Source organism: Manis javanica, chromosome 5 (assembly GCF_040802235.1).
Source record: "Manis javanica isolate MJ-LG chromosome 5, MJ_LKY, whole genome shotgun sequence".
NCBI lineage: Eukaryota > Metazoa > Chordata > Mammalia > Pholidota > Manidae > Manis > Manis javanica.
In genome coordinates, this window is record NC_133160.1 from 170,471,858 (window position 1) to 170,499,398 (window position 27,541).

The 27,541-nt window shown below is 62.4% G+C and overlaps 1 protein-coding gene and 1 long non-coding RNA gene across 6 annotated transcripts; one reads left to right on the forward strand and one right to left on the reverse strand.

The window, feature by feature from the left end:
• Window positions 1–11,763, forward strand: TACC3 (transforming acidic coiled-coil containing protein 3). Of its 4 annotated transcripts, none has more exons than XM_017640673.3 (16): window positions 1–275; window positions 1,715–1,901; window positions 2,033–2,175; window positions 3,493–4,431; window positions 5,047–5,122; window positions 5,261–5,417; window positions 6,951–7,003; window positions 7,359–7,462; window positions 7,906–7,990; window positions 8,131–8,229; window positions 8,851–8,927; window positions 9,001–9,044; window positions 9,553–9,713; window positions 11,085–11,191; window positions 11,290–11,410; window positions 11,543–11,763. In XM_017640673.3, exons 2-16 carry the CDS (start codon window positions 1,716–1,718, stop codon window positions 11,606–11,608), a joined length of 2,418 nt encoding a protein of 805 aa, XP_017496162.3. In that variant the 5' UTR covers window positions 1–275; window position 1,715; the 3' UTR covers window positions 11,609–11,763. The 4 variants fall into 4 exon arrangements, with proteins under 4 accessions (XP_017496162.3, XP_017496165.3, XP_073094032.1 ...); XM_017640676.3 differs by having other exon boundaries at window positions 1,715–1,877; XM_073237931.1 differs by lacking the exon at window positions 1–275 and adding an exon at window positions 871–1,018.
• On the reverse strand, window positions 2,169–27,541 carry LOC140849678 (uncharacterized). 2 transcript variants are annotated; one of them, XR_012131864.1, is made up of 4 exons: window positions 27,483–27,541; window positions 25,658–25,981; window positions 19,050–19,263; window positions 2,169–2,514 (listed from the first exon to the last, which is right to left on the reverse strand). It is a non-coding gene; the product is annotated as an uncharacterized lncRNA (long non-coding RNA). The 2 variants fall into 2 exon arrangements; XR_012131863.1 differs by having other exon boundaries at window positions 25,895–25,981; window positions 27,483–27,518.

Genomic DNA, 27,541 nt, shown 5'->3' on the forward strand with positions numbered 1-27,541 from the left:
CCTCCCCTCCGCCAGTTCAGCGAGCCGCGGCTCCCCGGCACTCCCAGTGCCCCCCGCGCCCAGCGGGCCCATCGCCCCGGAAGCAGAACAGCAGGCGCGTGGGGACGTGGCCAAGAGGCAAGGCCTCCCATTGGCCGCCAGCGTCCCGTGCGTCACATCCCCTGCCGCGCGCTGATTGGCCGCGGCGCAAACCGTCGGTATTTGAATCGGCGGCGGGCGGTCTCACTCCCGGACTCGGCGCTTCCGCACCTTCGGCTCCTTGCAGCGGCCTGCAGGTAGGCGGCGGGGAAGCCCGCCTGTCCCTCATCCCTCGGACCGCCCCGGCCGCCGCAGGCGGGACACGGATACCTGGACGGCTGCACCCTGACTGGCTCTGTGCCGCCCTCTGGCACCGGAGGTTCGCGTCAGAGCCTCCCCTGTGACTCCATGCAGCTGAAAGCGCCGCCGGTGACCCTGGCTCGGAACGCTCGCCTCTAGCCCCGCCCCGCCGCGCCGCGCCGCCCCTGCGCCCCAGGCAGCTTCGTGCCGCTTCCTCTGCTCCCCACCTGGGGGCCATCCGCGACCCTGGCCGCACCTGCTGGGGGCCCTTCCCAGCCTTCCAGCCCCGGCTGCTCTCGCGCCTCCCCCGTTGAGGCACTGCCAGATAGGTCCCCTAGGCCCCCCTCACACGTCCCGCAGCCACCCAGCCCCCCGTTTTACCCACTTGCTGAGGTAGAACCTAAGACTCGCCCTTGCCTTCTGTTTCCCTCTCTTACGTGCGCACAGTTTGGGCCTGCTGGTCAAGCAGGGCTGAGTGCTGGCAGGCCGTTGTAGGGCCTCCCATCTGCCTACTGCTCCCTGGCCCCCTCCTTGTCCTGCATAGCAGCGTCCCCCCCCACCCCGATGCCTTCCAAGAGCTCCTTTACTTTCCAGGCTGCCCTTGCTCCCTCTATCCCAGCCACCCACACTTTGCTCCTCTTCACACTGTAGCCCCTAGGAACACTACCACCAGCAAGTACCTGGGGACCCCCTTGAGCAGGTGATTCCTAGATTGGGAATGTCAGGTTGGTAACCATCATGAAGACCTTGGGAAAGAGGAGTGGGGCTGTTCTAGAAGCTCTGGGCCTCACCGGAGACCCCTGGTGTGTTTCTAGATTCCAAGCCCCAGTGTAGAAGCATCTCCATTCCCCAAGGGGTTGTTATGCCCCTAGGTGTCCCTCCACCCTCCTGATGTCCTACTCTGGTCCCCATTTCCCAGCCCTGAGGGTAAGAGTAGGCCATGGCACCATTCTGCTTCCCTTTTCTCTGCTAAGGGCAGCCTGCTCCAGCTCTAGGGCCTTGAGCAGAGGCCTGTGCGGAGACCTGGGCTGTCTCTTCCAGCCTTCTAACAGACTGGCTGTCACCTGTCTCCTGAAGGAGTTTTGCCCACAAAGTTCAAGTTGTTTTGAGGGTACTATTCTTCCTCTTTGCCCTTCAGGCCAAAGACCCTTCTAGCTCTTAGACCTGGTAGATTGTGCTCCCCCGAAGCAGGATTGGGACGGTCTGGAGGAGGACAGGCTGCTTGAGCGGTGACCCTGTGTGCGAAGGGGGCATTCTGCAGTTCTGCAGCACTGACTCCTGTCATGTCTGTGTGTCTGGACAACCCAGTCCTCACGCTGAGAAAGGATGCTCTGTGGTTTTGTTTTTGTTTTTTTTTAATTCTAGGGGGGGGTCTCCCTTCTGCTTGCCTTTCCAGAATGAGTCTGCAGATCTTCAATGACAAAAATGTCACTGGTGACAAAAGTACAGAAAACTGTGACTTCCTGTTTTTACCACCGGAACTTACCGGAAGATCTACTGTTCTGCGTCTGTCACAGAAAGAAAATGTGCCACCCAAGAGCACTGCCAAAGCAATGAAGGCAAGCGTGTTGTGCCTGGGGAAGGTCTGTGTGTCTGTCAGGTCACCCTGGGTCTGCGTGCCTGGTGACTTACTGAGGTAGCAGGGCGCAGCCTGCCAGCATGGATGGCAGTTGAGACCTGAATCATTGAACAGGTGCTCCCCTCTCCCCAACAGGTAACTTTTCAGACACCTCTGAGGGACCCACAGACACACCGGATTTTAAGTCCTAGCATGAGCAGCCAATTTGAGCTTTGTTTTGCTCTGGATGACACCATTGGATTAGAAAACTCCCATCAAATCTGGACCCAGAAAGAGAAGTAAGTGGGGCACTGTGTGCAAACTGCAGTTTGTGACATCTGTGGAGATGTGGAGGACGGTTCTGTTTCATTATCTGCTGCATCCGGCTGGGTTTCTCCTGGTCTCTGCTCAGCTGGAGCAGTGCACAGGCCAGCGCACCACATCAAACGCTTTGGAAGCTGAGGTTTCTTACTCCTTTTCTTCGCCAACAAATTGGTCTTGGTTTTTGTTCCTCTAGTTCCGTGAAATGTCCTGACCACATCTCTGAGGAAGGATTCTCTGGTCTTGTTTTTGTTTTTTTTAATTCCAGTGGCGTCTCCCTTCTGTTTGCAAGTCAGCTTTGCATTGTCAACATCAAGCTGTGGAGGAAATTTGCAGATAGATCTTACTTTTAGAGGCACAGAAACTGTCTTGTATAATCTAGGCAGAATGAGAGAGGCTATGGGATTCGATTTTTAAACACTTGGCTTTGACCTTTTCCCACTTTGGTCTGGCAAGGAGGATCCTTCTCCCTAGATTAGGCTGCACTAACCCATCTGGGGTCTCCAGGGACCCTCTCTATCCAGAGTGGGAAATGGCCTCATTACCACATTTTTGTTCTGGTTTTTACTGATTTAAATTGTATAAGACTTGCCTTTTGTTTTGAACAGATATCAGATGAGCAGAGAAGCTATGTAAAAGCAAAATACCACCAAAATGCCCTTCACTTAAGTAAAACGTCCTTGGGTCTGCATCCCCATGCCCCAGGGGCAGTGCCTGGAACCTGGATCTGCCCCTCCTCCCAGCTTCCTTGCTACTACTTTCCAGCTTCACTTTTGTACTTTTTGAAATTCATCTCAACAAGAGTAGAGTCGATCACTGTTTCCTAACAGCCGCAAGAGGAAGGGAAACTTGTTCACTCAGCCCTGTCTCCGGGCCGCCAAGGTCCAACATACTTTGAGGGCCAGGAAGCTTCCCACCCCCAGGGCAGCTGAGCGGGGGCAGGAGGCTGGGAGGGCCCTGCTCTGTCTAAAGGCAGTGTTCTCACCCTTGCCTTTCTCTCTCCAGTGAAAGGCTTGACCCTCGTGCTCTGATGGGCCCTGACCATGTAGGGTGGTCCCCAAGGGAAAGGGCAGACAACCCTAACTGATCATTTGTCAGGCTTTTGCTCTGTCTCCCCAGAAGTCTTTGTGCCCAGGTGGCCCACCAGGCTTTGACTTTTGGGGACCCACTTGGGGTAGTCACCCTGAGAAAAGAGCCACCACAACGTTTTTCCCTGTGTTTAGCTAATGATATCATGTGAACTAAAATGTAATTGAAACTGTAGGTTTCTTATCATTAACTGTTTTTCTAAAAAGCCAACAGTTTGCTAAGGAAGTGGACACCAAAACAACCAATGGAATTCAACAGAAACCAGCAGTGGCTGATGCCAACCCACCTCCAGGGCACTTGAGACCAGCCTCTGAAGACAGGTGTTCCAGCAGACCCACCTCAGCTCCCCTGACTAGCCTGGGTCCCTCCGGCTCTTCCCAGATGCTGGGAAGTCCTCAACACCAAGCGGCATCCCCAGCACAGATGTCTGGGAGCCTTGGACGATCCTCCGAGGAAAGTGCTCACTCCTCCTCCTCAGAGTGGAGCGTCACGTCTGCCTCTGACGTCCTGGAAGACCCTCCTGGAACGGCACCCCAGGATAGACCGGAGGACACCCCCAGAGCCGCCGGAGGAGGCGGGGGCTGCATCTCTGCTTCCTCACCCACCTTGCCACACGGTGCTCACCCTCAGGGGGCACGCAGAGAAGGGCCCCTCGCAGGCCTGCCTGGCGAAGCCCCAGCCCGCCCTGAGGATGCTTCTGGCCCCGAGAACACCGCCCCAGCTAGCCCTCAGGAGGCCGAGGGCGCCATGTCTCCACGTTCTCAGGCGGAAGGGGCCAGCGGCCGGAGGGCCGACCCCTCGCCAGGCGGGCCTGCGAGGCTAGAATTTGACTTCTCTGACCAGACCTCCAGCGAAAGGTCACCCCCACCAGGGACCCTGGGGAAGAGACCTGGCCTCAAAGCCCCTTTGAGAGGGCCAGAAGCAGGGCAGGAAGAGGCCCTCACAGAGGCAGGCAAGGGTCCCGTTCTGCCTCCTTGGGGATCTCACATCCTGGACTGGGACAAGCTGGATGACCCAAGCTTCGACCTGTCCAGAGGTGGTGGGGAGGCCTGGCCCTCGCAGCAGCCCAAGAGCAGATCAGCCAGGCCTGTGGCCAAGCAGCTGAGCGTTGGCCCCATGGCCACAGAGGACTTGCCTTTGAGCCAGTGAGTACAGGGTGGCAATGTTGGGGTATCTGCTTAGTAGAGTGTGCTGGAGAGCCTGGGCCAGAGAAGTCCCTTATGTGCCCGAGGAGGGGCCTCGGTGGCACAGACCACAGGCTATTGCCACCCAGTCCTGAGGCTGAAGAGGGTATGGGCAGCCAGCAGAGCAGGTGGAAAACAGCAGGAAAGGAGTTTCCCCCACCTGTCCTGCCCTCTCCAGGGCACTGTCCTCGGGCTTCAAGAGTCTTACCTGTAACAAGCCTGGGAGGCCTGGGAAGATGCCCAGCAGAGGGGAGCTCCTGAGGCCTGTGGTGCAGCAGCCAGCTCTGTTGTGCCCTTAGCATTCCCCGCTCTGGGAACATGGGGTGCCCAGAGCCTGCTGGCCTGGTTGCCAGCAGGAAGGGTGACTAGCCCCTTTGCCTAGTGTTGAGTTGAACCCCTCACACTTCCTGCCAATCTCCAAGGCTTGTGGTCCTCAGCGGGTGGGGGTTGGGGCTGGGGGAGCTGGCTCTGCTGGGGCCCCAGCGTTGCCTCCATCCTGGCTTTCTCAGGGTCATTCACAAGGTGGGTGGCGGCTCCATGCTGGGGGCGGGGGGCCTGCTGACCCCATCTCCTCAGGCAGGTGCCAGAAGCCTCAGTGGATGGCATGCCCCTGGTGACAACCTCAGCAGGGACCAGAGAAGCGACGGGTGAGGTACGGAGTGGGTTTGCACACATACCACCACGGGCGTATGTCAGAACAGAGGCCCTGGTGACTGGGCGGGACACACTGTTGGGGTGGGACTGCATGAGATGCCCAAACAGCTGCCCAGGTGACGACCTGTCCTTCCAGGAGGGGACCGCGGATTCTCCGGGTGCACTGGCTCCCTCCAACAGCCCAGGCAGCGAGCCCTCTGCCCTGCCTGCTGCTCCAGCATGCCCTGCTCCTCAGCGGGGGCCAGAGCCCACCACGGACCCAGAGGAGGAGCGCTTCCGAGACCCGGCCGAGGGTATGCCGCCCCCGGGTCACCCCTTGTCTGCCCTGTGCCTGGCGGCATTTGTGGGGGGTTGTCCCACAGGCCTAACTGTCCCCTGACTTTAAGCACTCCATGTAGAAACTTCTAGTTTACCCAAAAGGGGTATACTGATGAAATACCTTTAGTAAAAAGGTCTTGTAGAAATGCAAATCATGGACTCAGGAAAATGGCAAAAGACCGGAAGGAGGCTGTGCACAGATGCACGGGAAGCAGTGGGGTGCCTGCCCCACTGGAGGTGGCGCAGTCGCTCAGCTGAGCTGCCGTCAGTGACAGCTCAGGGTGGGACTGCTGTGAAGGGCAGCTGGCGACCTGTAGGGCCTCAGCCGTGGCTGCTGAGCTGCCAGGGTGGGGAGCATGGGGCATGCAGGGTGACCAGATCCCCTGGCTGGGCTCTGCCATGGTAGCCCTGCCACCCCACAGGGACCCAGGAGCCGCACGACCTCTGGGGTTTGGTCCCCTTTTCACTGAGCAGAACGTGTCTGAGGTTCCTCCCTGCTACAGCGGGTAGCAGGACTCTGTTCCTCTTTATGGCCAACCGCTATTCCCCTCTGTGGGCGGAGCCAGCTCGGGTCAGCCATCAGCAGGTGGACCTTTGGGCGGGCCTCCACCTTTCCACTGTTGGAGCAAGGCTGCTCTGGGTGGTCGTGTGTGCGTTTTCCTGTGGATCTGTGGTCCTCATTTCTCTCAGGTCTGCGTGTGCCTGTGAGAGTCACATGGCACCTGTTAACTGTTCCACAGCTGCACACCTTTACTTCCCCTACAGCAACGTGGGAGGGCCCAGCATGTCAGCCCCCACCAGCACTCCCTGCTCTCTGGCCTTCAGATACAGCCATCCCGCTGTGCCCAAGCTGCCACCTGACAGCTGAGCGCACCAAGCTCCTCGTATATGGGGAAACGGCTACTCTCACCTTTGCCCCTCGCACTGGTTGAGTTGTGAGGGTTTCTAGTGTGGCCCAGAGAAGAATCCTCCATCGGGTGCATGGTCTGCAGATGTCCAGTTTGTCCATTTTTTCTTTTGTCATGTGCTTTTCACATCAAATGTAAGACATCACTGTCAAGTCCAATATTGTGAAACCCCTATGTTTTCTCAAGAATTTCATAGTTTTGGGTCTTACGTTAAGTCTTTGGCCTAATGGCATGAGGCACCCTTAGCTTTTTTAAGCAAAGGTTATGTTTTCAGGAAGAATTTTCTGGGGCAGCTTTAGCAGTTCTCAATTTGAGCACTTCAGCTCTGTGAGGGACACTTGGTTGTCACTCTGAAGGGGACGGATAACTCAGACTGCAGGCAGACGGCCCCACAGAGTGAGCCAGCCCGAGGGCCGCTGGTGCCGGGGCCAAGACCCCACTTTTAAGCAAGGGGTGCCTAGGACAAGTGGGGAGGGGGTGCAGCTCGCTGTCCACACAGCATAGTCAGGCTCTGGAGTGCCCTGCACAGTAACCATCTATCTCACCAAGCCAGAGCGCATCCCAGTGGGGTGACCACAGTGCTGACACGCTCCCTCTCAGTTTTAGGCACGGGGGCCGAGGTGGATTACCTGGAGCAGTTTGGGATGTCCTCAGTAAGTAAGACAGCCTTCCCTGAAGTATATGTCTCAAAAATTGACTTTTTCTAGATAGTCCCATGCCACGGTCATCCCTCAGCAATCATGCCACTTCTACCCGCATGTCAGCTGTGTGTATGTCTGCCCACAGCCACCTGTCTAAGCAGTGCCCTGTGGTCCCAGGGAGTCCTATCCTGGGTGCTCTGCTAGAGGCACTGCTCTGTGGCCAGGCGCAGTCACACCCTGGGAGGTGTCCCCTGATGTGTTGTGATCTCTGCTGGGACCTTTGTCCAGTGAGAAGACCCCCATGGGCCTCTTCAGGGCCATCACCCATCAGGGACAATGGCAAAGCTGACCTTCCCATCCCCTTCAGTTCAAGGAGTCAGCCCTGCGGAAGCAGTCCTTGTACCTCAAATTTGACCCACTTCTGAAGGACAGCCCTCAGAGGCCGGCAGCTGCAGCCCCCAAGAGCAGCAGGTACAACCCCCTTATGCTGGGCTCATGGGGTGGGCCAGAGGCCGGCCACGGCCAGGCGCACCATCAACCAGAGACTGCTAGACACCCTCTGACAGGCCGACCCTGGGGAACTGGAGCAGTCAGTGCAGAGCTGAGCCAGAATGGTGGCCATCCTTGTGACAGTGGGCAGCACAGGCAGCCGGGCACAGGACGCAGGCCATAAGCCAGACCTGTAGGCCTGGGTCAGGTGTGCCCCCTGGCCGGCTGTGCACATGAGGTTCCCTGGCATGGCCACGGCCGTCCTGCTCTGTATCTATATGGCTGCCATCACAATATGTTAGCAGTTGGGCTATGTGGCCCTTAAATCCTAAAATGTTTATTCTCTGAGCCTTTGGGAAAAACTTGGGCTGACCCCTGCTCTGGAAGAAAAGTGGGCACATTTATGTTCTGTTTTGTGGCCTCAGCATGCAGGTGGCAGACGCACCTTCTTTGGAAGGTCCTGAAGTGAAGCTGGTGGAACTTGACTCCCCGGGAGCTGCAGGTGTCCCCGTAAGTGCTGTGCCTGTCTGGGCATGCCATTTGAAGGGCCCAGGTTTACATCCCTGAGATCTGGAGGCTTCAGGATGCCAGGCGACGGGTGGGGAGGGTGCCAGAGGAGTTGTGGCCTAGCTGGTCTGTCACCCACACAGGTGCTGTGCCCTCCTCTGTGTGTTCTCGGGCCCCTGCAGCCACCCCTGGGCCCCATCGTGGACATGCTGCAGTACAGCCAGAGGGACCTGGATGCGGCAGTGAGGATGAGGCAGGGGAGGGTGGCTTCCCAGTGCACCGCCCCAGCTGCCCTTCACTGAGAGCTGAGGGTGGCAGCTCTGTGCCGGCCTTCCCCCAGCTGCTACCGGCATAGAACCTCGGGCATCTGCTCCCTGGTTCCCCAACAGCCCCTGCCACCCAGTTAGCCAAGTCCTGTGTTTCTGCCCAGCGCCTCACCGAGAGAACCCGTCTGTGTGGTGGGTCTGATCTGCTGTCCATGCACCCTGGCCTAGACAGCCAGCAGGCTGCACCTTCAGCCCCCAGTCCCTCTGCCCCAGAAACCCCCAGAGAGGGATCCAGCCAAGCCCCTCCTGAGGAGGGCTGAGGGGGCCTGTGACACGTGACCCAATGTACCCCGGCCACTTCTGCCCACAGCTGTGTCCTGCTATGGTCTTGGCTGCTGGGCCCCTCTCCTCAGTAGGCTGCTCTCCCAGATCCCCTGCACACAAACAAGGCCTTCTGGAGGCCCATGGGACCCCTGTGCACAACTGCCACAGAAGGGAGCCTGCTGGGCCCTGACAGTGCCTGGGGCGGGCAGCAGTGCTCTTGTTGGGTGCCAGCTGGCAAGCTGCCCAGACCAACATGGCATGTGGTGCGTACAGGTGGAGGCAGTTCAGAAGGAGAACCTGCTGCTGCGGAGCCAGTGTGAGGCCCTGCACGCCAAGAACCTGGAGATGGGGTAAGGCCCGCGCAGCGTGGCTCTGCCTTGGGGCCGCCTACCGCGCACACTCAGATGGGTCTCCTTCCCACAGGAAGATCATGGACGGGTTTGAGGGGATCGTGTACCAGGCGATGGGTGAGTTCCGGGCACTCATGGTCTTAAAGCTGGCCTGATCCTGAGCTGGCATCTGAGGTCACAGCAGGGATCAGACGGAATCCCTTCCATGGGTGCTGCGCCTGGTCTGTCCCCGCACTGCTAGGTGGCCGTGTGTCTGAGCTGCATCTTCTGGGTCCCGGGCCCTGGGTGGGTGTGTCCAGGTGGGGGGCTGGGCCTGGTCAGGGACTCGGTTCCCAGGGGCCCCCAACAGCGGGGATTGACTGCAGAGTCCCCTCAGGTGTTCCTGCGGGGTGGTTACAGGCCTGTGGGTCTCAGCACCATCCCTTCCTCAGACCTCTGCAGTCAGGGCCTGGGTTCCCTGCATGCCCTCAGGTTCGGGCCAGAGCTGGTGTGTTGAGGAAACAGCCGTCTTCTGGGCCTCAAGCTCCAGAACAGCTGGGTGGAGAGGGGCACTGCCACACGGCCTCCCGCGCACCAGCAGCTGGCTGCTGCTCTGACTCTTAGTGCCTGTGTTTGTCTTCTCAAGAGGAGGCTCAGAAACAGAAGGAGCTCTCCAAAGCCGAGATCCAGAAGGTTCTGAAAGAAAAAGACCAACTGGCCACAGACCTGAGTTCCATGGAGAAGTCGTTCTCTGACCTTTTCAAGCGGTTTGAGAAGCAGAAGGAGGCGATCGAAGGCTACCGTGCGGTGGGTGGTCAGGCAGTCCAGGTCGGTGGGCAGCGGGCAGTGGCTGAGCCGAGCTTCCTCATGCCCTCACCTTGTTGAGGTCAGGGACTGCCATCCCTTGTGGGACAGCACAGCTCAGCACCCGAGGCTGCAAGGCCAGTCCTGCTGGAGGCCAAGGTGCTGTCTGCCAGGGGAGGGGAGGGAGCAGGGGGACTGCAGGGCCAGGGGTGTGCCAAGGTGTTCAGCGGCCCCTGGCGCAGCAGCTGCCTTCCAAGGGGGGCCTGTGCTGGGGGGCACCTGGGACTCAGAACACATGCAGGGCTGCCCGGCAAAGGCTGGGCACTGTGGGCACAAGGCTTGGGCGGGGTTCCCCAGCCCCACAGCTGACCCTGGCTGCAGCCCCCTCCTTCCTTGGCATCAGGCCAGCACCTCAGCAAGGGGAGATAGGTGAAGGAGCCAGTCACCTCCCGGAGATGCAGGGGGCTGCACACATGGTGGGGCAGTGCCCGTCACGCATGGCTATCACTGGGAGGCCATGGTGGAGCTGCAGGCAGCCCAGCCAAGCCTCCAGGTGCGGGCATACTGGACCCCAGCCCTCCTGCCAAGGGAGAAGTGCCAAAGGGTGCCACTGAGAGGTGGAGACCCTGGCCCTGGAGTCAGGACAAGCTGGGCCCGCGCGGTCTCAGCCTGGGCCTCAGGGCGGTCAGCAGCTGCCCCCAGCTGCATGGCAGAAGCAAGTCTGAGGGTCACTCCGCGGAAGAGGAGATTGTGCCTGAAGTTCCTTCTAACATGATCTTCCAAACATAACTGCTTTCTATACCCAAAAGTGTCATGGCAGTCTAGGCCTCAGAGCCCGCAGGGCTTGGCAGGACTCCTGAGCCGGGTAAATGGAGCTCAAGCCGCCCCAGCGCTAGGGTTCAACAGAGAGGAAGGTGACCAGGGCCACACGCGGGCCTGCCCCACGGGTGACGCATGTGGCTGAACTTGTGTGTTGTATCTGGGTGCAGAGGTGCCCCCAGGGGTACAAGGTCTCAGCTATGTATGTCCAAATGCTCCTGCCGTTGCCGGGGCATGGCAGCTATAGGCTGCTCCTTGAACCCAATGCCGGGCCTGCTAACCTCAGCAGTGCCTGGGCAGAGGCACAGTAGGCTGTGTGTGCCAGGCGAGCTGAGGAGGATGGCCAGGGGTGCATGTAGAGGGGCCTTTTTCAAAAGGAAAACAGGAAATGCTATTTCTTTGTGGCCTTCCTCATCCGGGCTGCTGTTCCGTTAGAATCCCAGAGAGCCTCCACGGGCCGACTGTCCCGTCTTGCCCTGGGGTCCCCAAAGCCAAGCTGGGTTAGTCTTGAGCAGAAAACAGTGTTAGCAGTTGATGTCTGCTGGTTCCTTAAAGAACGAAGAATCGCTGAAGAAGTGTGTCCAGGACTACATAGTCAGGATTGAAAAGGAAGGCCAGAGGTACCAGGCGCTGAAAGCCCACGCGGAGGAGAAACTCAGGCTGTGAGTTGGGGCGGAGAAGGGCACCCTCAACAAGCCTGCAGCAGGGCGGGGCTCCCCTAGGGCTGGGCTGGTGGGCTCACCCCCACCCTACTCCCCAGGGCCAATGAGGAGATCGCCCAGGTCCGGAGCAAGGCCCAGGCAGAGGCCCTGGCCTTCCAGGCAAGCCTGCGGAAGGAGCAGACGCGCATCCACTCACTGGAGACGGCTGTGGAGCAGAAGGTGGGCAGGGGTCAGGCCCACTGCCAGTGGTGGGGGTGCCCTCCTGGTCCCTGGAGCCCCGCGCCCAGGCTGGGCCTGTTGCTGCCGTACATGAGTGGCAGGAAACCCAGGGACTTGATATTTCTCCTTCAGACTAAAGAGAATGATGAACTGACACGGATCTGTGACGACCTCATTTCCAAGATGGAGAAGATCTGACGCGGGCCCAGCCTGCCTGCGCTGCCGCCGTCCACCCACCTATCTGTGGAAGGTTCCATGTTCTTTTTTCTGTTACCCTCAACCTGTTTTTAAACTAGATTACTTTAACAAGACTAAATAAAGTTTCCCTCAAGTTGAAACTCTGGGCTGTCCTGGTCTTGACCAAAGTGAGGGTCTTGGCCGCAGCGGCACCTGGCAGCTCACTGTCACAGCCAAGGAAACGCACGAAGCCGCAGATGAGTTGCTCATGCCCAGGCCTAGAGCCACCCGCAAAGGAGTGCTTTCTCGTCAGCCGGGAGCAGGGGTCCCCACACAGGCATCCAGGCTGCGGCCTGCCCGGCAGTGGGCCTCCGGGCATCCCCCGTGAGAGTGTGGTCCCCTGCCCCCGAGCAGCCGGCTCCAGGGCTGGCCTGCTTCAGGCAGCAGTGACACATCCAGCTGTCACCAAGGGTCACTGCTGGCCGTGGGCCATGGCCCAGGGGTGTGACCAGCGTGCTGTCCTTGCTCAGGAGGCACTGGGGGCCCTGGCCAGAGGGGTACCCAGGGCCCCACTGGCAGAGGGCACATTGGTTCACAGGGTATCCAGAGGAAAGTGCCTGGTACAGGTCAAAAGGCCAGGCTGGGGCCACCTGGCCCCTGAACATCCCCACCTCTGTCCCTGTGCCCCACCACCCACCTGTGCTCCAGTGCCAGCACCTCCCCATCCTTGGACCACCCCCACCAGGTCCCATGCTCAATACAGCTGCCAGGGGGTGTGTGGCCAGGGACATGGGGCCACCTGGCCACACCAGACACTGCAAATCCTGCACAGAACAGCTCAGGACCCTTCCAGGAGGAATATCTCCTGCCCGGCACATGTGTCTCCAGCTCACACCAGAGCTGGTATCCCTCCCTGTCACCACCCTAAGTCAGCCCTGCCCCTGGCTCTGGCACCTCTACCATCTGCCCCTGCACAAGATTCCTTTCTCTCCTGCAGAGGAAACCCTCCCCTCTTCAGGGACAGGAGCCCCCACCCCACTCCCCTGTGCCCTGCACAGAGACACCCTCCCTACACAGGGACCCCCCATCCCAACCCCCTGCCCAGGGACCCCTTCTCCCCTTCCCCCTCCCCACACAGGACTCCCATCCCACCCCTCACCCCCACTGGGGACCCTTTTTACCTTGCGCAGGGACCCTCTCCCCACCTCCCCACACAGGGACCCCTTTCCCCCTGCCCCCCTACACAGGGACCCCCTTGCCACCCACTCCCTCACACACAGACCCCACATCTCACCCTGCCCAAAATGGGGCTCACTACCCACCAGGAGGACTTAGAAGCTGAGGGGCTTCAGGACCCCACCATGGCCCACTGCACAGACGAGGACCAGAGGTCATGGGCTGGTGGCGGGGCGCAGGAGCAGCGTGTAGGCAGCCCCCCTTCTGCCCAGAGTCAGCAGCGGCCACGTGGCCACAGGGCTCCCCCTTTCCCTTGTGATGTCGGAGCTGCCCTGCCGAGGCTGCAGGGCCTCCTCCTCGCCCAGCTCAGCCTGCCTAGCCAACTCCAAAGCTGCCCAGGGCCCTGTGCCCTGCTGAGGCCACTGAAGCCAAGCCAGGAGGTAACCCAGAGGAGGCCACGCAAGGCAGCTGGCCACACTGAGGACACAGGCCGCTGGGCAGTACCCTGGGCTGGGAGCCTCTCTCCAGGACAAAGAAGCCTTGTACGGTTGAATGCGTGTTTATCCTGGAGCCCAGGGCCTCAGGCTGTGAGGCTGGGCGGGCCCTGGCACTGTCTTCCATGGGTAAACATGGCCACAGCCAGGCATGCGGCCACAGGTCTGGACTTCCGCACCCCTATAGTCTCTGCACATCAATACCATCAGTGCCACAGGGCATCCTGTCAGGATGGGGATGTGGGGAAAGACCTGGGGGCCACCTCTGGGTCCCCATTGCTGAGCAGGAGGGAGGAAATACCAGCCAGGTGGCAGCAGTGGCCGTGGAGGCCGTGTGGCCCGAGCACCCCCAGGACTGTCCCCAGGTAGAAGGCTGCCCCTCCTGCCAGGGCATAGGAGGTGAGGGTCACCAGCCCCTCCCCCTGGTGCGTGGCCCTGGGCCTGGGTCCCCCAGCCCGTAGGGGCAACGCACTGTTACGGACTGAGTGTGCGCGTCCCCGGCGGAGGGCACCAGGTGACCAGGCTTAGGTGAGGACAGGGGTGGGGGTCCCGTGGAGTCAGTGTCCTCTCTCCACTGCATGAGGACATGGTGATCAGGCGGCCGTCTGCAGGCCAGGAAGTGGGCCCTCACCCCGAAGCAGCCAGGACTCAGATACCCAGCCGCCAGGACTGAGGAATAAGCGTCTGTTTAAGGCTCCAGTGCGCAGCTCTCTGTCACCGCAGCCCAAGGCTGGGCTGCTTGCTACCCACTGCCCACCTGTCCCTGCAGTTGCGGCCGTCCACAGCCTGGCTGGATTCGCTGGAGGCTCCTGCTGGAAGCTCAGGCTGGCCCAATGGCACCCCCTGCAGGCCACCCGGCCAGGTGCTCCCCACCCCCAACCCCCGCCTCTGAGAGGGTTCGGCTGGGGCCCCAACAGGTGTTTTTCTTCACACAGCCCTCACTGACCCCACGGGGCTGCCCACAACACCTGCCTAGCCCCATTAGCCCACGTGCAGATCACCCCCACTCTCTTTGGCCACTGCCACCCCTGACTGGTACAGCCTCTACTCACAGCTGTCCCCAGCCTGGGCAAGAAGCTCAAAGCCCTTCGGCCCCTCAGAGTACAAGGGAAGGAGGGTTGCTGCGTGGCGGAGAGGGTGCCCCGGAGGGCCCTCCTTGGGTTGGCCACCCCACCCAGGGAAGGACCCACTGGTGATGGCTGTGCCCACATGCCCGTGCTACCTGGGCATGAGCACCCAGGCTCTGAGCTCCTTCCTGCCCCTCGTCTGCCCCGGGTGCTCTGGGCTCATGTCTCCTGTATACTGTCAGGGTCTCAGAGTGGAGGGCCCAGCAGGCCACCAGGCCACTCAGGAAACAGTCTGCAGGGGGACAACTAGCTCGTTGCCTCACTGCTAAGGCTGGATGAGGCTGGAGAAGTGGGGTCCCAGCTCAGCCAAGGCTCTTTGGGGGCTGCGCTGTGGCGTGTCCATGAGCGGGAGTGTGTGCCTGTCCGCCTGGCGTGGGGAATCAGCCTCCGCTCCCCAGACCCCAGACCCCAGGACATCTGGGCCCCCCTGGCTCCAGCTCTCCTGACACGCAGGGCAGGGACCCCGACACTCCCCAGCGGGCTGCTGTGGTTGAGAGGGAGCCGCTAGGCTGCATGGCCTGCAGCGAGCACGGCCAAACCAGCCTGAGCCTCCAGCGGGCAGAGAGCACGTGGGGAGCGATCCAGGCTCCCTCACCTGGGCCTCCCGGATCCGCTCTCTGGAACACAGTGGGGCCACCTCCCGGTGGCTCTGCCCTCCCACGCCTTCCCTCTGCCTTGCAGACCCTGAGCGGGGGCAAAGATGGGGACGGGCGGGCGAGGCGGGCGTCTGTGTACCTTCCTGGCAGGAGTATGTGTGAGGCAGCCAGTCCGGGAGCTCTGGGACTCCGGAGAAAGGACACTGCTGGCCCGGGCCTGCCGTCTGCCTGCTGCAGCTCCCGAAGCATGGTGCCTGTCCACCCGTAGGGGCCGGGTCTGCCCAGGGGCAGTTCTGGCAGTAGCCACTGTGGGACAGAATCCTGGTCTTCGGGACAGAGCTGGGCTTCCCATACCCTGGGAGAGCAGGGGGCCTGGCAGAGAGCTGGGGTTCCAGTGAGCCCCAGGGGTCCCGCCAGGGGGCGCTCTTCCCCCATATGCGCTGTCGGCGGAGCTCGGCAGTGACAGGGGCCCGCGAGGACAGTGTGTCCAGCTGAACTGTGAGCGCCCACTGGCAGGATGGGGCCCCCCCAGACCAGGACTGTCACACACTCAGTCACTCCTTTATTCACAGGACAAAAGCGCCGAGTGCCATCTCTGTTCCAACACTGCTCCAGGCCCCGGGGCACCGCTGTGGGGTTGGCCTTGTGGGGGGTGGGGGAGCAGACAGCAGAGGACCCAACAAGCAAATACAGAGCATGCCGGGAGCAGCAGTGCCGTGGGGCAGAGGGAAGGGGGGCACAGGTCATCCCTGGGAGGCCCCCAGGGCGCCCTCCAGCCAGCAATGTCTGGTCGCCTCTCCACAGGATCCCTGCCCCACCCCACACACACCGTGGAGGTTCACCAGCCCCCGTAAGCTTCCTGGGCTAGGGGCTCACTCCCAGAGGCTCCTCCCAGAGTCCCTGCCGCACCCAAGGCTAGGGCAGCAGGGGACACGGGAGAGGGACCACAACGGTCTCAGTCTGCCCAGAGGGGGTTTGGTCCCCACACCTGGTAAGGCCCAGCATTCGCAAGGGTGCAGGCAGCCCCCACCCGCAACTGGTGGGCAGTGTGGGGGGCAGCCTCTGTTCTGGAGACCAGTGGTTCCGCTGGCCCAGCTCTAGCCCCTGCTCTGGGACCCCAGGAGGCCCCCTCACCCTCTGCGCTGCATCGAGGTTGGGGGCCAACGACCCTCAGGCCCCTGTGGACCTGGAGGGCAGCTCCCACCAGGGACCAGCCCTGCCTCCCCCCGATGGGCTGGGGCTGCTGGGTGGGTTGTCTTGCACCAGGCCAGGGCGAGGCATCCGGGGCACTGGGTGGGCCTGAGGTGGGGTGGCCTCCCGCACAAGCACCACGCTGGGGAGGCCTCTAGGAATGAGGAGCACATGCCAAGCCAGCCAGCGTCCCTGTGCCCCGGCCCTCAGGCAGCTCACACGCAGAGCGAGCCAGGGCGGGGCCAGATGGCAGGGCTCTGCAGAGCCTTTCTGCCCTGGGGCGCTGGCCTCTGCCAGGAGCGCACCATCCAGTCTCAGCCCCTCAGCTCACTTTCTTCCCCCACCTAGAGGCTCCCACCTTCCCCCGGCCTCCACAGGGGAGGGTGTGCCTTGAGAGCTGAGGGTCAGGGCTGCCCACAGGCCTGGCACTGGAGGCCCTGGGCCTCCAGGCTTTAAGGAGGGAACCAAAGAACCCTCCTCCCCCAGTGGCACAAGCAACTGGGCCGCACAAGACCCCAGTGCGGTTCTGGGGACTCCTTTCTTGGCAGGCACCAGATTATGAGCAGCAAGGGGTGCTGACCCTCAGCCCACCTCCACAGCAGCAGGCACTAGGCAGGTCCTGTCACCCAACACAGCGGCCGGGGCCCCAGCCTCGGGCCTGGACTGCGCTTCTCACCCCTCCTCTCCATTGGGGGACCACTGTGGGCCAGCCCAGCGTTGAAGGGCTTCCTGGAGAAGGTGCCTGACAAGCTGGCCAGCCTCTCAGCTGCTCAGGAGGTCTCTGTGTCCTGCTAGGGAGGCCCCACCCCACCCAAGGGCCACTGGAGCCAGGCAGAAACAGCCGGGTCTGTGCCGGCCCCAACGTGCTCAGCCTTCCCTCAGGGGCGCACCCTGCACGCCAGGTGCTGCTTGCCTGCCAGGAGCATGATCTCACTTATCCCCTCAGCAGGGCGGGTGGGGGCTGCAGTGGTACCCCACCCCACCAGCAAAGCTTGTGACTTGCCCAGGTCCCACCTTGCCCTGATCATCTACCCACCTCCCTCTGCTTCTTGGAATGCCCCCAGGGCTCCCAAACCTGTGTGTCCTCGCACAGATGGCGACAGCCCAGGGCAGGGCTCTGACCAGGGAGCCGAGGACAGCCCGCAGCTGGCTGGCACGGCGGGCAAGGGCACAGCGGGCAAGGGCACAGCACAGGCTCGGTGGCACCAGAGGATGCAGCGACAGGGCCTGGGCCCTGCCTGGTCAGGACCCCTGGGAGGGCAGGCCTCCAGGGCCCTGGGTGGTGGGAGGGCTCTGAGAGACGGGTGGTTGAGGCCCTCATTGACTGTTTCTCTTGAGCTCTGGCACTTGAGCACCAAGCAGGAAGTGCCGGCAGCTCCCGCGGCCCCGGGCCAGGCCTCCTGGCGCTTCTGGGAACCCCCTCCTCACACACTCACAGGGCAGGAATGTGCCGGGGCCCCAGCCCAGGCTTGTCTGGCCCCGGTGCCCCAGTGGGCCCAGCCTGACATGCCCCTCCCCTGGCCGGGGACAGCAGGTGATGCTAGCTTCCCAGGAGAAGTGCCCAGGGCCTCGCTGGACACCTGGCCAGGAGGGAGGCTATTGGGCAATCACTCTGTGCAGGGGCTTGGTTCAGGCAAAGGAGGGAACAGAAAGACAGGGACCAGGTGACAGGGCTTTCCAGCAACCCCGCTCTCTAGCTGTCCCCTCCTTCATGGCCAGGCTCTGGACCCTGTCTTCACACTGAAGTTCACAGACCCCAAAGTCCAGGCACCAGATCTCACCCTTCGAGGGGACAGACAGTCACCGCAGACCAGCGTGCTGACAGGCACAAGAGCCTGTGAAGCACTCCTGCTGTGTCCCCGGCTTCTGCCTGCAGCCTGTCCACGAAGGGCCTGTGCCCACCTCCCACTGAGCCCTGCTCAGCAGGCGTGGCCAGGGCTCCATCTCAATCCTCACAGGGCCCTGGGGTGCCCCTCCAAGCGCTTCCTGCTCATGGGCCCTGGACTTCCCCCCGCAGCCCAGGACAGGCACTGTCCCCTGACTACAGACCAGACCGAGGCTCAGGGGACTGGAACCCAATGTGTGCGGCTCAGGGCCAGTCCCTGGCCTGGGCACACAAGCCCACAGAGGGCCAGTGAGGGGGGAAGTTTCACGGTAGGGGATGGGTTAGACAGTGGCAGAGTCGGGGTTGGGGTGGCACGGGTACCAGGTTGGAAGTGACATGGTCACAGTGCAGCAGCAGCTAGAGCCCTGGGGGAGTGACTGCCACCAGTGACTGGGGGCTCTGGGCCCCCACACACTCTGGGTAGGGGTGAGGTGATGTGGCCCCACAGCCGGGCATGCTGCCCCCAGCCCCAAACCTCAGAGGGCAGGTGGTTCCAGGGCAGGGCAGCTGTTTTGAGCAGGACACTCCTGGCACTCTCAGGATCGCCCTCAACCCCAGCCACCAGTGCCCAGGCCTGGGGGGCTGAACTGAGGGTCACGAGGGTGGCTGCCTGAGGCTGCGATGTTCCAGGGTCTGTGGCTACCTTGGGTCCCTTGGGGAACCTGAGCTCAAGGTGCACTGAGGGGCCAAGCACTGCAGGCTCAGGGAAGGGCAGGAAGGCTTCCCTGGAGGAGGTGCCCACCCAGTGCCCACCCTGCTCCTGCCCCTCGGGCCACTGGTCCCCAAGGCTTTGGCAGACAGTTCTCATCAGCACTGGAGCCCCACAGGGTGTGGGAGGCCAGGCAGGCACCCCTCCGAGGCCCCCTCATGCCCCAAGCCCACCCTGGAAGATAAAGAACGGGGAGAGGGAGCAGCAGGACAAAGCTGAGGGTCTGGTTGCCCACTACTTGGGCAGCGCCCCTGACGGGCGTGGGGCAAGCCCCTTGCCCTTACCTGGGAGCAGTTGGTGCAGAAGATGCCTTCACGTGAACAGGAGCCGTCGGGGCCAAGAGGCTGTGGGCACAGCAAGCCCTTGTCTGTCGGACCGCAGAGGCCCCCGGCTGGAGGCTTTGATGGAGGCGGGGAGGGCAGGCGGGCAGGGGGCGATGCGCCGATACTGGATGTCAGCCCAGCCCAGTTTCATGGCCAGCCTGGATTCCACCCCAGCCTAGGCAGGAGCATAAAAACCCAATATGCTTTAATTACATCTTTGAGGGCCATGAGCACAACTGCTTCCAGAGGAAAACCCTGTTGACAGCCATGCTGCCCTGGGCCTGGGGCAGAAAGAGGGAGCGGGGACGCCGGGCCCCCTTTGGGGTGACAGTGGCCCCCGTGGCACAGGGCCCACTGCCCAGCTCCCTGCCTGGCCAGGAGTGGCAGGTACTGGTCATGATCTCCATTTTACAGATGGAGAAACTGAGGCTTACGCTTACTGGGATGCACAGCCTGAAGCAGGGTTAGTACCCGGACTCCCAGCTCAGGGCTCCCTGGAGTAGACCAGCCCAGACCCTGGAACAAGGGCCAGCAGGAGCCCAGGGTGTCAGGGACAGGCGGGGAGAGGGCCTGGCCCACGCTGCCCAGGGGCGTCATCTCCATGGGGGGTAGGCCAAGACCCACTGGCTGCCAAATGGTGACTCCGTCCAGGCTCCAGGTATGTGTGGGATGCTTCCGGGGCTTCTGCATGGAACCTGCAGCTGGACGGGCCTCCCACACACCCCTTCAGCTCCCTCCACACAGGGAAGTGCCCTGAAACTAGCACAGGGCACCAGACCAGGGGCAGGGCAAGGACCAGGGTGGCCACCACCTGACCAGAGCACTGACAGGGAGCTGGGGCCCTGCTTCTACCTGCTGAAGGGGACCGGCCTCCAGGGGCAGGGCGCACGCAGGGCGGGCAGAGAGGAGGAAGGTTGCTGGGTGGGCAGCGACGGAGCTTCGGGGGTCGGCTGGCTGATCAGATTTGCCTGGACCCTTGTTCCTGCTGCCCGGCTGCATGGCCACCCCAGCTCAGCAGCTTGGGCGGGCAGGGTGCACCAGCCCAGCCCGTCTGGGGCTCTGCAGCCAGGACCACTGCCATTTTTGGCCCTCCCGCTGCCCAGCCTTGGTGCCCCATCTGTGAATGGCACAGAGTGGAGGGTCCGGAAGGCATGAGGCTGGCTGTGTCCTGTGGGAGCCTGGCATCCGGGCAGCTGCCTCTGCCTCTCCTGGCTCTGGTCTCAGGGGAGGCCCAACCAGGACCCTCATCTTCTCCCACAGCCAATGCCCCCAAGGTGACCCAGGCTGACCCCCGCCAGAGCCAGGCTGCCACAGCCCAGTAACAAGGCAGGAGAAGCCAGGAGACCCAGAAAGGCCGGCCAGGGTGTGCGGGGGACAGCTCCTTCCTCCCAGTGTTCTGCGTGCTCAGTGACCCCAGTCAGGGTGGCCCTGAGCGGGCTTAGCCCAGCAGGACCAAGGTGGGTGGGGACTGGCCTGTGATGCCCCCGTGGCAGACATAGCATCATGCTGTGGCCTCGTGCCCACGGGGAGAGCCGTGGGGGCTCTCGCTGGGCCCCCCGAGGCAGGTGGCACCCATCTGCCCAGGCTCCCACCACTGAGACTCACCCCTGCCCACCCATGCCACCAATGGCCCTGCTCACCAAAGGGGAGGCAAAGCGTGCCCCACTGTGGCCAGAATTCTCCAGCCAGACCCTGGTGGGACTCCAGCCTCCTGGTGCTTCCCCAGGGTCCCCGCACTGCTAGTACCGACAGCCACCTCCCAGCCGGAGGCCCACCCGGCACACGCTGGCCCGACAAGCCACAGTATCTGACACATGGGATTGAATGGGCCAAGCCTGTTTGAGGCTTCACCACCTTCCTGACAGCTCAGAAAACCACACACACTCTGGGTGCCAGCTCCCAGGACCCCAGAAGATGCTGACCTCCATTTCCATTCTGCATTCTCCATATGCTCCCTCCAGCCGCCTGCCACACCTCCATCCTCCATAGACACCCCTACACCTACTCAGCCCTCCTCCACTTGTCTGAGCCCCCACAGACCCACCAGCCATGCCCATCTCTGCACCCCGAGGCATGCGCTCAGCCATCTGCACACCACATGGCCATCCACAGACCTGTAGACCCTCAGGCACCTATGTCCACTCCTCTGGCCACCACTGTGCATCCTCCCTCCCACCTAGGAACACCGGACTGGTCACTCATCGACGATTTCCCTGTCCCACCATCCGTCACTGAGCACAGTCGCAGGCACTGTTGGGACAAGGCCAAGCTCTATGGAGCTTCCTCCCTGGCTAGGGGAGACTGTCAGCATGCAAATGGCCACCTGCTCCCATGGCTGTGATGTGACAGGGTGGGCTCGGGAGGGGACAGGTGCAGGCAGGAGGCATGAGGGGGAAGCAGTGCAAGAGACAGTCCCAGGACAGACCTGGTGAGCTCCTGCTGTAAACCAGGAGAGTCCGGGACCCCAAGGAAGAAGCCAAGGGCCCCGTGGGACAGCTAGGTCTGGGGCGAGCAATGGGACTCTGGGTTCCTCTCTGTCCGGGGGTCCCCGCAGCTCACGGAAGGCCCCAGCTGTTTTTTTGGGAGGAATGGGACTGGCCTGCGTGGGTGGAGTGTTGACCCCCTTCACACCCAAGAACATGGGGACGAAGCCCTCATCGGCCCTCAGTGCAGGGGACCAATGGCACTGGGCCCTGAGAGCCACAGTTAAAGCTTCCTGGGTGTGGGGTGAGCCAAGGTGAAGGCCCCCAAATTGGTGCCTCTGTGCAGGGCACTGGAGGACCAATAGGTATCTACCACGTAGAGACCAGAGGAAATGGGGCGTACATGCTTGGCTGGCAAGTGAGCTGATGCAGGGCATGGAAAGATGGGGCAGCAGGGGCTGGGCCAGGCAGAGCTAGGAATCCCGAGGCATGCAGATGGACTCCAGGCTGCAGCTGCCGATTCCCGAGCTTGGGAGGTACGCTGGTGGCAGCTAAGCAGGTACCTGTGGGGCTCTCGGCAGAGGTGGGGACAAGGGTTTCTCTTTGGCCGTCCTGTAGCCCCCAGCCCTGGGCCCAGCAGAGATGGAGCAGGAAAAGAGGTTCAGAGCGAAGGCGTCTCAAGTATGCAACCTCTGCTGGAGCTGGGACTCGGCCAAGGTCCTAGTACGGCAGACGAGTGGGGAGTTGCAGTGGGAGGGGGGAACATGGCAAGAACCAGGGTCCAGCTGAAGCCCGCTCCCATCCCCCTCCTGCCCTTCCTCCAGCAGGAAGGCCCCTCCCTCTCTCGCCCCCTCTCTGGGCACCTTGTTCATGCCCATGTGTGCCCCCAGGCCACAGAGCGGCTCCCTGGAGAGAACGGGCCCCCAGGACCCTCTGTGGGCGCCCCAGGGAGCTGACCACCACCCTCTGCCTGGCGGATCCTCCAGGGACTGCTGCAGGGTCTACCACGGGAGGGCCCATCCAGGCCCCGACCAAGGCTCTTGGTGGCCCCTGCCCTGCCACCAGGCCTCCTCTGGGCTTGGCCCCAGGGCGCCACCCCAGCTGGGACGCCACCCTGCCCCCTTCCCAGGACAGAGATAAGTGTGACTGAGGCAGAGATAAACTTTGCCGTCCAGGCCCTGATTAAGGTAAATCCCAGGAAGTTCCCGCCCCATCCTGAAACCCCATCTGGGGCACGGCTCCAGCGATGATCCTACCCATCCGGCGCAGGCCTGGCCCCAGGGGCCCTGCCACTGCCATGTCCAGATTGCCCGCCCAGGCATCGAGCCTTCCTCACCCACCTCGGCAGTGAGATGACTGAGGTCTGGGGGGCTGACACACCCCCACCGGCCCTCCTCACCCATCTGCCCTAAAACAAAGGCCAAGGATGGGGTCCCAGGCCTTGCTGTGGTTGGGCCAGGGCCCCTCAATGCCCGCCGGAGCCAGCAGGGGCCCTCAGTGAGAGCTCAGTGAGGAAACTGATTTGTGGTGTCTCATCCCCAAATCCATTGCCCCAGGGTCCCCAGCAGACTGAAGTCTCCCTTTGAAATGGTGGGGAGTTGTGCAGAGAACCAAGACAGGCCGAGACCAGCCCACCCAGGCCTGGGGTTCTGGGGACCTCCCCATGTGCACCCTTGAACAAGGTGGTCCACCCACCCACCCCAGCCAGTTCTGGAAACCCCCCTTCATCCCCTCACCAACTCCCAGTTAAGACCCAAGCTTAGGATGGGAAAGGCCACAGGGCATGAGGGTGGGGTCAGGGAAGAGGATCAGGCACCTGGGGTGTGTGGGCACAGGGTCACCCTGGCACTGGGACCTTCCAGGCTCAGCCAGCCTGCAGAACAGACCGGTACCCTGGGGTAAAGAGGTCTTGGCTGCGGTCACCTGCAGGTCAGCGGCAGAGCTGGGCAGGTGTCATGGGCAGCCGGGCAGGCGGGTGTGCTGAGGCAGACAGCCCTGACTACGGAGGAGGGCAGTGCACCTGGACCCAGGATAGGAGGACGGCTGGGCCGCCTGGGCCGCTTGGGTGTAGGCAGGCGTGGCCCTCGGTTGCCTGGGGGGCATGCATGGCGCCACCGGGCAGATGACTTAATCACAGGAGGGCTTTGTCCCCAGGCACCCGTGCCCTTACCCGGATCCTCCACCCGCCTTGCCGCCGGCAGCACGCCCCCACCCCCCCACCCAGCTCCTAGCAACCTGCAGCCAAGCATGGGCAAATGAGGAGGGCTGGGGACTCTCCGCCCCAGGGCCTGGGAACAGCGCAGGGGTGGCCGCGGGTGTGGCCAGGGCGGATGCGTCCCAGGCTGGGCTTGGGGGACGCCTGCCCAGCCTGGCCCATGCCAGTGCCCCTCCCCACCCCCAAGCTTAGGATGGGAGTGGCCCTGGGCTGGCATCCTGGCAGAAGAGGCGCCAGGGCTGGGGGTGGGGCTTTGTATGCTGCAGCCCCCCCTCTTCCTGGGCCCCCCCCACCCCCCACTGATCCTGTCAGAGCCTTAGAAAGAGAGACAAAGGCCCAGGAGGCCCCGGGAGGGCCAGGACACAGGCAGGAGATAGGGCTTTAATGACCCGCCATAACGGTAGGGGTGGAAGCGGCTTGTTAACCCTGTCAGGGCCTTGCCTTGGGGCCTCCCCCCCACCCCAGGCCGGACTATCCTTCACTTACCCCATGATTCTGGGAACGAAGGGAAAATCCCGTCTCCAAAGAGAGGGCCAGGGGTCCAGGCTCCCCAGTGCCCAGACCCAGGCAACCTGCCCCAGTCCCCTGCCAGAGGCATCGGGTAAGACAACCTGGGACATGGCCAGACCAAGTGGGGCCCCATCTGCCATCACCGCCCCTCTGAACCTGCCATCCACCTGCTCCTGACCAGGACCAGGAGCTGAACTGACCAGTGCCACCTGCAGCACGGGAACCTGCTCCTCCTCCTGCCTGGGAGACCCCCCAGTGCAGCTCCCTGCAGCCCCTACGGCCTGAACCAAACAGGGCAAGCCTCCCGCCAGGCACCAGTTCCCAGTGGGGGGACGCTGCACCCTTAACCTGAGCCCACCCTGAGGGGGTGGCCCTCTGCTTCCTGCCCTGGGCAGGGAATGGGCTGGGGTGGAGTGTGGGGCCACCCTCACAGAGCACAGGGGGCAGCATGGTAGGCTCCTGCTGGCACTGTGGGCCACTTCTTGAGGCGAGTTCAGGTGGGGGCTGGCCCAAGGCAGCCGGGCAGCAGGCAGAGGCCAGGGTTCCCTGCAGGACCACCTCTGCTCTCAGGACCCCAGTGCCACCATACAGCCAGGCAATCAGGACTGTGTGGCCCACACACATCTCCCCAGGACTGCTCCACTGAACAGACTGTGAGGCCCTGTGCACACAGGGACACAGTGAGAGGCACCTGGGGTGGCCCGGGACAGTGTGATCCGGCAGGTGCTCTCCTGGTGAGAGGGCAGACAGACTCAGAGGACTCCAGGGCTCAGGCCTGAGAGCTGGGTCAGGCAAGGAGCCGGGCAGACACTGGGAGTCAGAAGCAGGGTGTGGCCCTGTCAAGTTCAGGACGCCCAGTCAAGATGCCCAGTTAGCTGGGTCCAAGTGCAGACACCTAGCAGACAGCACACAAGTGTGTCCCTCTATGCGCACGCTATGCACGCATGCCCATGGCCTATGTGTGCCCTCCCAGAGCTGGGCCTGGGCCCCAAAAAGCTACCACCAAGACTCCGTGTGGGGGGTGCTGATGTTAAGGCATTCACTGTGTGCCCGTGAGTCACACACCCAGCAGCTGGTCCTCTCCAGGAGCCCCTGAGCTCTGCCCACCCCAGTATGCCTGTCTTCGGGGCTCCCAATTTCTCTCCCAGGAGGCCTGGCCCTAGTACCCTAACCCCTTCCTCCTTGAAGTAGGTCCTGGGATGGGGGGACCCTGCACACACTGGTCACTCAATCACACACCGTGATGAAGGCCTTTCTCAGCCTCCGGCAGGTAGGCACAAACCCAAGAGCCTCTGAGCAAAGATGTGGGTGACCTCTGGAGTCTAAGCCCAGGGCAATCTACCCGGGTGGAGACCTGCGTCGGGCTAAACCAAAAAACAAAGAAATGAAATTATGCCCACAGCGCTGCCCAGGCCACTCACCTGTGGCCGTGTGCTGCAGGGCGCAAACGCCCTCTGTTTTCACCCAGCCGGCTCCACAGGCTTCCAACATCTTAATAAGGAACGTGGCCCGGAGGGAGTGCGGTGGCCAGCCGTGAATGGTGCCTGTGAGCACCGAAGAAAGGCCGTGCTCTACAGCGGCCACGGGATAAAGGCCCCAGTCATGCCGGCGGCCTGGCCCGGCGTGAGTGTGCTAAGTTGAAGCTATAAATTACCCACCTCGACCAGCGCCACCACGGTGTGGGCAGGGCGCCAGGAGGGGGGCGTGGGGGGCTCTGTAAATCGGTCCTTTCACCACTGGAGGCCCTACACGAAAGAAAAACTTTGTTTTATTAAAGCAACATCAGGGTTGTGGCCGCCCGGCTGGGAGGCGCCAACAGTCGGGCTGGGCACTGGGCAGGCTGGGGGCTCCCGCCACACCCTGGCCACAGAGAAAGGCCCCTTCAGGGGTGATGGGCTCAGCCAGGGGGCCAGGGGCTGGCCCCGCGCCCTGCCAGGCCGGCCACTGCTGCGCACTCTCTAGGCAGCCTAGCCTTGCCCCCCAGACGCCTATGGGGCCCCTGAGCCAGCCTGCGCCCAGCCCAGAGCAGTGGACACCCCAAGAGCCGTATCTGCCCTTCAGAGTCTGGGCTGGGCCAGGGGCAGGGGTGGGGGGAGAGGAGGGACACCCTGCTGTGGGGCCACAGCGCAGGCTGGCCCTCGGGGGCAGCCCCCCCCCCACTCCCTCCTGGCCGCCCCGGCTCCTGGGCGGGAGAGGCCAAGGGCCTTTGGGAGCTGCCTGGGATAATATTTAGACAATTTAAGTGGAAATGAATGGAAATAAGGGGCTTATCTCCACCCCTCATACAGCCAGGAGGGCTCTGGGGCCCTGCAGACCCTGTGTGATGGGTGGGTGGAGACTCCGGGAACCTCCTCCGGCCACATGTCACCCTCCCACCCCCACTGCAAGGAGGCCCACAGCCCTGTCTCTGCAAGGACTCCCCCTGAGTGACGTCCTCTGCCCCCCACCTTCTGGGGCCTAGCCTCCTCTGGAGCCTCCCCTTGGAGCACTCCCAGCCCCACAACCACCTTCCCTCCCTCCCTCCCTCCTCTCTGCCCCCTGCTGGAGAAAGGGTCGCCCAACAGGAACGGTGCCTGCTAGTGGGACCTCGCTGACGGAGTCAGGGAGGCGAGGACTTTTAGGCCCGGAAGTTGTCTGGCTTCTCCGCCCAATGTGCGTCTCATGCCTACTGGTTTCCCAGACATGTCAGCTGAAAACAGGGCCTGATAGTCAGGGCTGGGCTCCCTCTGGGCTTCACTGGGGGCTGAGTGCAGCTCTCCAAGCCCTTGCCCCCGCCCTCCCTCCCTCCCAGGCCGCAAAGAGAAGCCCACGCTCCATGCCCCAGGCCTGGTCCAGGGCTGCCCTACTCCTGGCCCGTCTGGCTTTCCTGCTCCCTCAGGTGCTGGCAGCCGGGCCCTCCTGTCTCCCAGCCCTGGCTCTCAGGTGAGTGGAAGTTCCAGGGGCACAGGGGCTGACTGAAGCTGGAGCCAGTGGAAGGAGGGGGCTGCCAGGACCAAAGCATGATGTGCCCAAGCATCTACTTGTCCCCATGGTCCCCAGGCTGGCAAAGCTCCAGGGGCAATCTGGAGTCCCAAAGCCCAGGCCCATCTGCTTGGCCCAGTTCATGCCACCACCGCCTCCTCTGCCATCACTCACATCCAGACCAGAGGAAACCCCCCACTCGGCCACTCAACTTGACCAGGCCAGAGCAGAGCCCCATGGCTCACACTGACCTCTGCCCTCAGAGAGAGGGCAGAGGGCACCTACCTTAAAGGCAGATCCCACGGGAGGCCTGGGTGTGGGCCCCGCACTGCAGCCCTGCTCCA

Bases quoted from the DNA above. Each gene is read 5' to 3' on its own strand.
- TACC3 (XM_017640673.3), top strand. From the start codon at position 1,716: ATGAGTCTGCAGATCTTCAATGACAAAAATGTCACTGGTGACAAAAGT. The intron at 5,123-5,260 runs GTACGGAGTGGG...CTGTCCTTCCAG, and splicing joins CCAGAGAAGCGACGGGTGAG to GAGGGGACCGCGGATTCTCC. The intron at 9,714-11,084 runs GTGGGTGGTCAG...GGTTCCTTAAAG, and splicing joins CGATCGAAGGCTACCGTGCG to AACGAAGAATCGCTGAAGAA.